The sequence below is a fragment of the Salmo trutta genome, chromosome 13 (genome assembly GCF_901001165.1).
Source record: "Salmo trutta chromosome 13, fSalTru1.1, whole genome shotgun sequence".
Classification (NCBI taxonomy): Eukaryota; Metazoa; Chordata; class Actinopteri; order Salmoniformes; family Salmonidae; genus Salmo; species Salmo trutta.
In genome coordinates this window covers 49128405-49137734 of record NC_042969.1, presented here as the reverse complement: position 1 = coordinate 49137734, position 9330 = coordinate 49128405, and the positions used below count along the sequence as shown (strand labels likewise).

The following is a 9330-nucleotide window of genomic DNA, read 5'->3' as shown; positions in this document are numbered from 1 at the left end:
ACTGCCCATGCTGAAACTGGCTTTTGGCACGAGAGTCCACTATCATTCAATGTGGTTACACTAGACACGCCATGGAAAACACTGATAAACACTGCCCTCATCAGGGTGTTAATCATCATTGCAGCCATAGTGGTGGTATTGACACTGAAACACTGGTTCAGTGTAAGATGATCATGAAGTTACAGTAGGCTGTTTGAATCACTGCGCAAGGACCCATATCTGGGGCCATATGTAACAAACATCTCAGAATAAGTGTGCTGAACTAAGACCAGGGGCTGTATCCACAAAGCATATTAGAGTAAGAGTGCTGATCTAGGATCTGTCCACATAATCAAAGTCATGATCTAGAAGGCAAACCTCACCCCAGATCAGCACTCCTACAGAGATGCTTTTGTGGATAGCGGCCCAGGTCCTTCTCCATGCAATATTAAATTGTGCTCGAGAAAGAAAGGCTTAAATCATAAATCAGTAGACAAGTTGGTTGACAATACAAAAAAGATGTGCGCATCGATGGAGCCGGCAGACATGCGTTATGATTTTGAACAGTCAGCTAGCAACAATGAGACGCTGCCATGTGGGGAATCGTAGGTAGCTCATTTCAGCTAGTTTGGAGGCGTTTATAATATACAAATTTGCTAGTTAACCAACAACGTATTTGAGAGAAGTGTTCATTGAAAGTGTATTTGTTTTCAATAAACATTGAGACAAAATAAGCCCTAGTTTTGTTTGCAATACAGCCCCTCATGTCTCCCCAGACATAAAAGCAGAAAACACCCACAGCATTAGTCATTATAAACGGCAAGTTTTAATCAAACAGAAAAGCTCCAGGTACAATGTCTGGGTGAAACAGACCCTGGGTGCAATGCTTTATAACAGACAAATGGTAAAAATGTAAATATACTTACATACAAACACCAGATTTTATCCTCAAAGAATGAATTTACATTTTTCTTAACCAGAGCTATGGATACGCAAATGTCAGCTAACTGTCCTTTATGTTGGCACCAAATCACTATACCAATATAGTCCTTACATGTTATCGTTTGAGCCTAGTGCCAGCATTGCAATCAAAATGCTGACCTGTCTACGTCTGTGCTCTAAACCGTCGGTACCCTACAATCAGACAAGGCAAGTCATCTACAGTTATTCTGTGTGTGTGGACTAGTAACGCACTGTGCTTTCTTGGCAAAGGACAGGTTAGTAGTCGGCTCTGTGCTGGTATAGTGTAAGGTGAGGAGGTCTCTCTGGTGTGTGTGTGAGATTGTAAACCATTTAAGAGCTCTCTGGGTGTGTTATTTCTTGGCGAATGAGATCTTCATGGCGTTGGTCTGGGTGATCTTGAAGCCCTGTAGTGCCTCCCTGGCCGCTCCAGCCTGCACGTCATTATCAAACTCTACAAAGGCGATGTCGTGGCGACCAGGTACCAGACGCACCTCTTTGAACCCAGGGAACCTGAAGTGGGAAAACAGTCAACATCAGGACAGAACTTCAGACAGACTTGTTAAAAAGACACATCAAGGGTCTATACTTGTCAACATATTCAATCTCACCATACAAACACTACTAGATAAATTAACCACAATATTGGAAACAGAACAGATATGTTCCAATAATACGGAACATGGAAGAATAAACATTACATTTTCACACTGCACCAAGGAGTATATGAGAAGGGGGGAATAAAATGAAGAGGTACTAACTGGTTGAAGAGCATAGACAGCATGAGCTCATTGGTCTCCTCTGGGAGGTTGGTGAGGAAAAGGATGTGGTTGGGAGGGTTTTCTGCAACCTGGAGGTAAAGAAGATTACATTTATAAACATAATAAGTTAGTGAGATTATACAGTATGACAAACATCAAGCAAACTCATGATTACAGTGTTCCACTAAACAGACCTGCTGTTTAGTTAATAAAAAAGGGCACTGAGAAGATATTACAAGATGTAAGCTAACACTGATACACACACGTGATCCATACCTGGGCGTGGGGCATTTGACCTGGCATCATCCCACCCGGAGGCATGGCACCAGGGGGCATCCCCCCAGGGCCCATTCCAGGAGGTGGCATCATGCCTGGCGGGGGCATGTAAGGGGGCTGCCCTGGCATTTGCATCATACGAGGAGCCCCGCTCATGGGTGGCATTCCCTTCAGAAGAACAAACAGAACGTTCAATGAAATCAGCCGCATTATCAATTAGTGATACATGTGGAATAACACAATCTGCCATTTTAGATAGGCATGTCTTTAAGAAAACATGTTAAGAGTGGCTACAAAGGTGGTTCTGTCTCACAGTAGAACACTTACAGGCATGGCTGTTGGAACTCCAGGGCCCATAGGTACTACAGGGGTTCCTGGCACACCCTTCTTGGCCCCTGCAGCCTCTGGGCCCTTGACCTTGGCCCTCTTCTCCTTCTTACGGTCACGCTCCACATAGGTGCCCTTCATTTTAGCGATGATGTCAGAATCCCCTTTGGCATACCCAATACGCTGTGATGAGAAAGAGGAACAGTTGACGACAAGACTATTTAAAGGACAGGGCTACATACTAGAGAATCATCATTCTCTAGCTAAACATGTGTCAGGCAAAAGCTAGCTGATGTGTATTGGCAATATCTCACCATTGGTTTGTCATAGAATGGGAACCCCTGCATGGAACGCAGGGCATTGGAGGCGCTGTTGACCTCCTTGAAGATGACGAAGGCCTGACCCCTCATCTTCAGGGAGCGGGCAACCAAAATGTCTAGGATTTGACCAAACTGAGAGAAAATGGCGTACAACGACTTCTTCAGTTCTGGGGGACAAAGGGTACAAACAATACATGTTTAGGCAAGGAGCCGTTGGCATGGTTGATGGGTAAACAAATAGACACGAGGGCAAAATAGTAACAAAAATGAAGGGGTAACTAGATCTAACCATCTTTTTTAATCTTCTCGTTTAGGTTGTTGATGTATATGGTGTGGTTGAGACGCATATCCGGAGCAGCCATCTTCTGTGAAATAAAACAAGTGTGCCATTTAGAACACATATCAACTAACGATACTGTTAGCGCCCTATAACCTCAAAGTAGCTGGCTAACTTACGTAGCTATATGTAGAATAAGTTGGTAGCTAACGTTAGCTAGTTTTAACCATTAACCAAGTGTTGTACAATTAAAAAGTAGACAGTTAACTAAAAAAAGCTAACTAGCTAGCTACCATTTGCTAATGTTAACTGCTGGCTAAGTTAGCTACTACAGATAAGTTAACGTTAGTTAGCAGACGCACGCCATCAATGTCCACTCATTTTTCCAAACTGGTGACTTATCTAACTTGCATATTAGAAAAAATAAATAATTGAGACGTTGTATTTACCTTTCAGTACTGGGATGCACAATATAATCGGCCTCGAAAGAAATGAATGAAACTAGCTACACAAGTACCCGACAACCCACTTTATTATCTCGGCTGGAGCTTGCTACTAGCTAACATAGTCGACGTATAAAGCCTTAATAGCTAACAAAGCCAACTATTTTGATTGGCTGGTGTAATTTCCGGATCCTGTCCATAATAGCTTTTCATTGGGTTATTTTAGCCACCCCGTTAACATCATTGGATACGATGTGCTAAATTTCAGACGCTCCCGCCCATTGGTAACATTGCTGCTCATTCACGAGAGTCAACCTATGCAAGATGCTGCGCAGATGATCAAATCTGTAAATCATCCAAAGAAACAGGCTTTAACATATCCTTATGATATTATCATCGTGCAATCTACTGCGTTTGAGAGCCATCCGTATGTTTCGAACAGCTATTATTCGGTTCAAAAGATGAACTACTTTTTAATTATTTTGTTATTGATAGCTAGCTAACTAAGTAGGTCTTCTGTTCTGTAACCTTACTGTAGAAAATGCCACATTGTAGCCGCTTTAAATGAAAGCCGTGTTTGTTACCAAACATGGCTTTATTCAGCTACTAGTCCTAACATGTACAAACTTGAAAATAGCTCTCAGGCCTGCACTTGAAGTCGTCTCATTACTAAACTAAACTAAAACAGACAAAAGGTTTTTAAAAACAGAAATACCTTATTTACTTAAGTATTCAGACCCTTTGCTATGAGACTCGAAATTGGGCTCAGGGGCATCCTGCTTCCATTGATCATCCTTGAGATGTTTCTACAACTTGATTGGAGTCCACCTGTGTGTTAAATTAAACAGATTGGACATGATTTGGAAAGGCACACACCTGCCTATATAAGGTCCCACAGTTGACAGTGCATGTCAGAGCAAAAACCAAGCCATGAGGTCGAAGGAACTGTCCGTAGAGCTCAGAGACAGGATTGTGTCGAGGCACAGATCTGGAAAGGGTACCAAAACATTTCTGCAGTATTGAAGGTCCCCAAGAAAACAGTGGCCTCCATAATTTTTAAATGGAAGAAGTTTGGAACCAACAAGACTCTTCCTAAAGCTGCCCGCCTGGCCAAACTGAGCATTCAGAGAGAATGGCCTTGGTCAGGGAGATGACCAAAAACCCAATGGTCACTCTGACAGAGCACCAGAGTTCCTCTGTGGAGATGGGAGAACCTTCCAGAAGGACAACCATCTCTGCAGCACTCCTAGAATCAGGCTTTTATGGTAGAGTGGCCAGACGGAAGCCACTTCTCAATAAAAGGCACATGACAGCACTCTTGCAGTTTGCAAAAGGCACCTAATGGACTCTCAGACCATGAGAAACAAGGTCCTCTGGTCTGGTGAAACCAAGATTGAACTCCCTGGCACCATCCCTATGGTGAAGCATGGTGGTGGCAGGATCATGCTGTGGGGATGTTTTTCAGCCGCAGAAACTGGGAGACTAGTAAGGATAGAGGAAAATATTTTTTTTTTTGTACGTTTCCCCTTCCAGCAAGACAACGCAGGAGTGAGTGGCCTTGAGTGGCCCAGCTAGAGCCCTGACTTGAACCCGATCAAATATCTCTGGAGAGACCTGAAAATAGCTGTGCAGAAACGCTCCCCATCCAACCTGACTGTGTTTGAGAGGATCTGCAGAGAAGAATGGGAGAAACTCCCCAAATACAGGTGTGCCAAGCTTGTAGTGTCATACCCAAGAAGAGTCGGGACTGTAATCGCTGCCAAATGTGCTTCAAGAAAGTACTGAGTAAAGGGTCTGAATACTTTCTGGATCCACTGTATCTAGGCATTAGATGGAGAAGCTCTGACAGTAAGTTAAGCAATAGGAACTCAATTAATAGGCCTCCTACACAGTAATGTTTTATTTTTTATGTACACAAATTAAGCAAATTTCACTTAATCATTAATGCAACTTTATTCCATCAGTGGGTCATATGTGTAATTTCAATAGCTTTCTGTCATGGAGTGGAGCCCTTATCAATTCCTTTCTCTGTCTCTTATCACCCAGAATTGCACTGCAGTGACAGAAGGTATTTCAATGGAGCATCCACCTCCTCCACCACCAGGACCACCTACAGCTGCCTCGGGGGCCAAGCAAGAAGAAGCTGTACCAGGCCATAGCGGCAGGAAAGACCTCTGCCAAGGGGGATCACGCAGAGGCCCGGTGCTGCTCAGTCAGAGGGAGAGCAGGTGAGGCGAACTGTCTACATAAAAATACGTTTTCAGACAAGCGTTGCAAATAAAAGCAGGATCTGTAACATGGTGGTTGGGAAACCACTGGAAGAGTCCTGCAGGTAGCCTAACGGTTAAGAGTGTTGGGCCAGTAACCGAATGGTCTCTGGTTGGAATTCCAAAGCTGACTAGGTGAGAAAATATATCTATGTGCCCTTGAGCAAGGCACTTAGCCTGTAATTGCTCCTGTAATTCACTCTGGATAAGAGCATCTGCTAAATGACTAAAATATCTACACAGTTCACACTTGTGGAGTGTGTAAATATATTTTTTAAATTGGGCCTACAGATTATGGAATTGAATGGGGTCGTCAGTCGCACAATGGGTAACACTCTCCACCTTTATAGTCAGTGCACTAGGGTGGGGGTGTTCTGCACCTGGTCATTCAGTTTAGAACAGTTTCTGTCCATGAAAGCAGCACTGTAGTGATCATGTGGGAGTTGCCACTACAAATAGAACACAAATGCAAGAAAAGAGATGACGCTCTGAGCTATCCCATCAAGACCAAGCTACAGACTACTGTGATATATCCATTGTTCAATAACTCATTTTTTACCAGGTGGCAGTAAGAAAGTCTGTTTTGTGGTGTGGCTGACTGTTTACTGGTTGATGTAGTTTCAGGAAAGACCTGCAGTGGATGCTGTTTAACAAGTATGTGCCTTCCCTCATCCAAGACGGCCCACATTAAGTCACGTAAAGCTTGATTTTGGCTTTTCAAAATGGAGCATTCCTCCATTGAATCAATCACTGATCTAATATGTGTGAATTAATCTTTCTTCCCTAAGCTGATGTCTTTTGTTGGTAGTTTTGTCATTAAATGTGATGTTATACTTCCTAAGGTACACACCTTGTGTGTGTTTGTATGTGTAGATGTGGTCTGGTGGCTCTATGGATGGCAGATCACCTACTACAGCCCCCTCAGTGTTTCCATGGAGACCATAGTCCAGACAACGATGGACAGGGGCTACACAGTACAGGGGAGATGTTCTCAGGTAATGCTTTAGCCGTGTGCCTGTGTGTGTGACCGCCCCCGCTAGTGACATGGCCCTGCTTGCAGGGCTGAGCTCCTGTCGGGAGGGATGAGTGGAGACAACTCTACAGCAATCCTAAAACACCTGGCTGACGGACAACCCGTACTCATCCCGGATCCTTTATTCTGTCACATTCAGGCTGTTCGAAAGGACCCATCTGCTCTAGTCAGTCTGTCTCAGGTAGTGGTCGTTAGCTACTGATAGATGGTGTTCTTAAGGTAACCTGATGGTAATTATTAGGTTGTTATCATGTATTTGACCATTTTACAATGGACTACCATGTTAATAGCTGACTGATACCGCAAATATTTATTATACATATACAGTATATAACCCAAGTCTTGACATTTCACCCTTCCTATAACCTCAGGTGTCTTGTTGGGTCTGGACCAGGACAACGTGAGCAGAGAGTACACTCAGTCTGATCCCACCCTGCCCTGGCTACTCCTGCCCCAGGACAGCCCCTCATGCCCATGCCCCTGTCCCACCGTGGAGGCAAGAGAAGCTTACGTTCTGGCAAAGCAGGGTAAGAGCCTGCGCTACCAGCTGTGGAGCCTGGACAAGGTGGCCCAAAGCAATGCCCAGCTGAGGGAGATAGATCCCCAGAGGGCTGGGGACTGTACCCAGTGTGTGGTGCCCAAAGGAGGGGTGGAGGCCGGGCTGGCAGGCCAGGTTGTGTTGCTCCACACTGGGGGACAGACTTAGTGATCATGGGCCTTCTCTCCTGGAACACTGTTATGATACAGTTGGAGACTCATTGGCCTGGACACAGGAAAACATGATAGTCTATAATACTGTAAGTAGAGGACATGTTGAAAGGGTCTAAGGATGCTTTCCTGGGTTGGCATTAATTTCTTCTGTAGGACACCGGAGGATGATCATAAGACAGTTCTTATGTCTACTACTTATCAGAATGAAGAGTTTGAATGTGAAGTTTACCTTTGCAAAGATCTGTGGCTCCTCCATGGCTCCTGTTTTCCAGGGTCTGAATAGACCCTGTGCCTTACTGAAATGTTTGATTCACTTCACATGGTCAAACTGACCTCATTATCCCCAGTGTATTTTTTTTAACCTGCATTCTCTGTTTGTCTGTTGCCAGTTCGTCTTGTCTTGTCAGGTCTTACCAGGGTGTTTTCCTGTCTCCCTGCTTTCTCAAGTTCTGTTTTCCCGGCTCTGACCATTCTGCCTGCCCTGACCCTGAACCTGCCTTGCGTTCGATACCTGCCTGACTCTGACCCATTTACAAACCTCTGCCTGTCCTGACCCCAAGCCTGCCGGCTGTTCTGTTTCTTTTTGACTCTGCCCTGGATTACGGACCTCTGCCTGCCTTTGACCTATCTTTTGCCTGCCCCCTGTTTGGGTCAATACACATCTGTGACTCTAGCTGTCTGCATCTGGGTCTTATCCTGAGTTCTGATAGTACGAACTGGCCTTGACTGACCCTGCAAGGAGCCACCATTGGAAGACACGAGGAGTTACTGCAATGTCTTATGGAGGGACTTCATACCCTGGCAGAACGCCATGATCAGGCGTTCGATACATTGCTGGAGCAATTCCGCGGATTCCCCACTGGGCAGCGGGTCACACCTGTATTCTCCCAGCCTAGCCCAGTGTCCAGAGAACCCCGCTTACCACCTCCGGAGTGCTACGCTGGAGATTCTGGAACCTGCCAGGCTTTTCTCTCCCAGTGCTCCCTCATTTTCGATCTGCAGCCTTCTTCGTTTCCCTCGGACCTCTCGAGGATAGCATACCTCATAACGCTGAAGTCCGGGAGGGCACTCGCCTGGGCTACGGCGGTGTGGGAGCAACAGTCCGCCGTCTGCCTCAGTCTGGAGGAGTTTGTGGCGGAAGTTCGGAAGGTGTTCTCCAGCTACGTCAAGACTCCAGTAGTGTGGCAGACTACGCAGTGCATTTTCGCACATTGCCTGCTGAGTGCCTGGAACCCAGAAGCATTGTTAGACAGGTTCCTTCATGGATTATCAGAGGTGATCGAAGGTGAGCTCGCAACCCGGGAGCTGCCCATGAACCTTGACTCCCTCTTAGCCTTGACCATCCGAATCGATGGGCAGCTTCAAGAATGTAGCAGGGAGAGGGAATCTGTGCCCTGTCGCCCTCATTCGCCCTCGATTCCACCCTTGCTCCAAGGAATCTCGGAGACCCCCGAAGTCTACTTGTCTAAGTGAACCCAACGTCACCTGAGTTCGCTCGGGAATAACCAAGGGCTGCCGACTCGCCTCCTTCGGAGTCCATGCACCTGGGCAGTGCTAGGTTGACTCCGGCTAAGCTCTTACACTGACTCCACACCCAGAGCTGTCTATATTGTGGAGCTACAGGACATTTCTTAGCTACCTGCCATTAAAAACCCAGGCTCATCAAGAAGGGGTGAGTACTCTGGTGGGCCATAACTTGGATGCTGGTGGGCCTTGACTTAGGATCACACTACTGGCTGTAAGCGAATGAATGATGCGCGTTCAGAGCAAAACTGTCTATCCAAGGCTCAGAGCAAAACTGACTATCCAAGGCTCAGACAATCGTTCACTTAACAACAGAATGCAGCACGCTACTGAAGAGAGAAGAGACAACCAATTTGCTAGTTACAGCATCAGCGCCTCATGAGCTGTAACCGAAAAACAACTGGCATTTGGATAGTTTGAGGTGAGGGAGAAAATGTGGTGGAACAAGTATT

General features: G+C 45.7%; 2 protein-coding genes across 3 annotated transcripts; one reads left to right on the top strand and one right to left on the bottom strand.

Moving 5' to 3' along the window:
• Positions 1–785: 785 nt before the first annotated feature.
• Positions 786–3527, bottom strand: LOC115205909 (U1 small nuclear ribonucleoprotein A). Of its 2 annotated transcripts, none has more exons than XM_029772347.1 (7): positions 3350–3527; positions 2913–2985; positions 2618–2790; positions 2304–2486; positions 1977–2144; positions 1701–1789; positions 786–1452 (listed from the first exon to the last, which is right to left on the bottom strand). In XM_029772347.1, exons 2-7 carry the CDS (start codon positions 2983–2985, stop codon positions 1293–1295), a joined length of 846 nt encoding a protein of 281 aa, XP_029628207.1. In that variant the 5' UTR covers positions 3350–3527; the 3' UTR covers positions 786–1292. The 2 variants fall into 2 exon arrangements, with proteins under 2 accessions (XP_029628207.1, XP_029628206.1); XM_029772346.1 differs by having other exon boundaries at positions 2913–2988; positions 3350–3509.
• A 2718-nt stretch (positions 3528–6245) lies between these two features.
• On the top strand, positions 6246–7692 carry LOC115205912 (UPF0692 protein C19orf54 homolog). The gene is made up of 3 exons (XM_029772349.1): positions 6246–6297; positions 6484–6605; positions 7015–7692. Exons 1-3 carry the CDS (start codon positions 6251–6253, stop codon positions 7347–7349), a joined length of 504 nt encoding a protein of 167 aa, XP_029628209.1. The 5' UTR covers positions 6246–6250; the 3' UTR covers positions 7350–7692.
• The last annotated feature ends 1638 nt before the right edge of the window (positions 7693–9330 follow it).

Coding starts and splice junctions, on each gene's coding strand:
- LOC115205909 (XM_029772347.1), bottom strand. CDS start 2,985: ATGGCTGCTCCGGATATGCGTCTCAACCACACCATATACATCAACAAC. Junction 2,487..2,617: donor CATTCTATGACAAACCAATG/GTGAGATATTGC, acceptor TTCTCATCACAG/CGTATTGGGTATGCCAAAGG. Junction 1,790..1,976: donor GTCAAATGCCCCACGCCCAG/GTATGGATCACG, acceptor CTTTACCTCCAG/GTTGCAGAAAACCCTCCCAA.
- LOC115205912 (XM_029772349.1), top strand. CDS start 6,251: ATGCTGTTTAACAAGTATGTGCCTTCCCTCATCCAAGACGGCCCACA. Junction 6,298..6,483: donor CTCATCCAAGACGGCCCACA/TTAAGTCACGTA, acceptor TTGTATGTGTAG/ATGTGGTCTGGTGGCTCTAT. Junction 6,606..7,014: donor TACAGGGGAGATGTTCTCAG/GTAATGCTTTAG, acceptor CTATAACCTCAG/GTGTCTTGTTGGGTCTGGAC.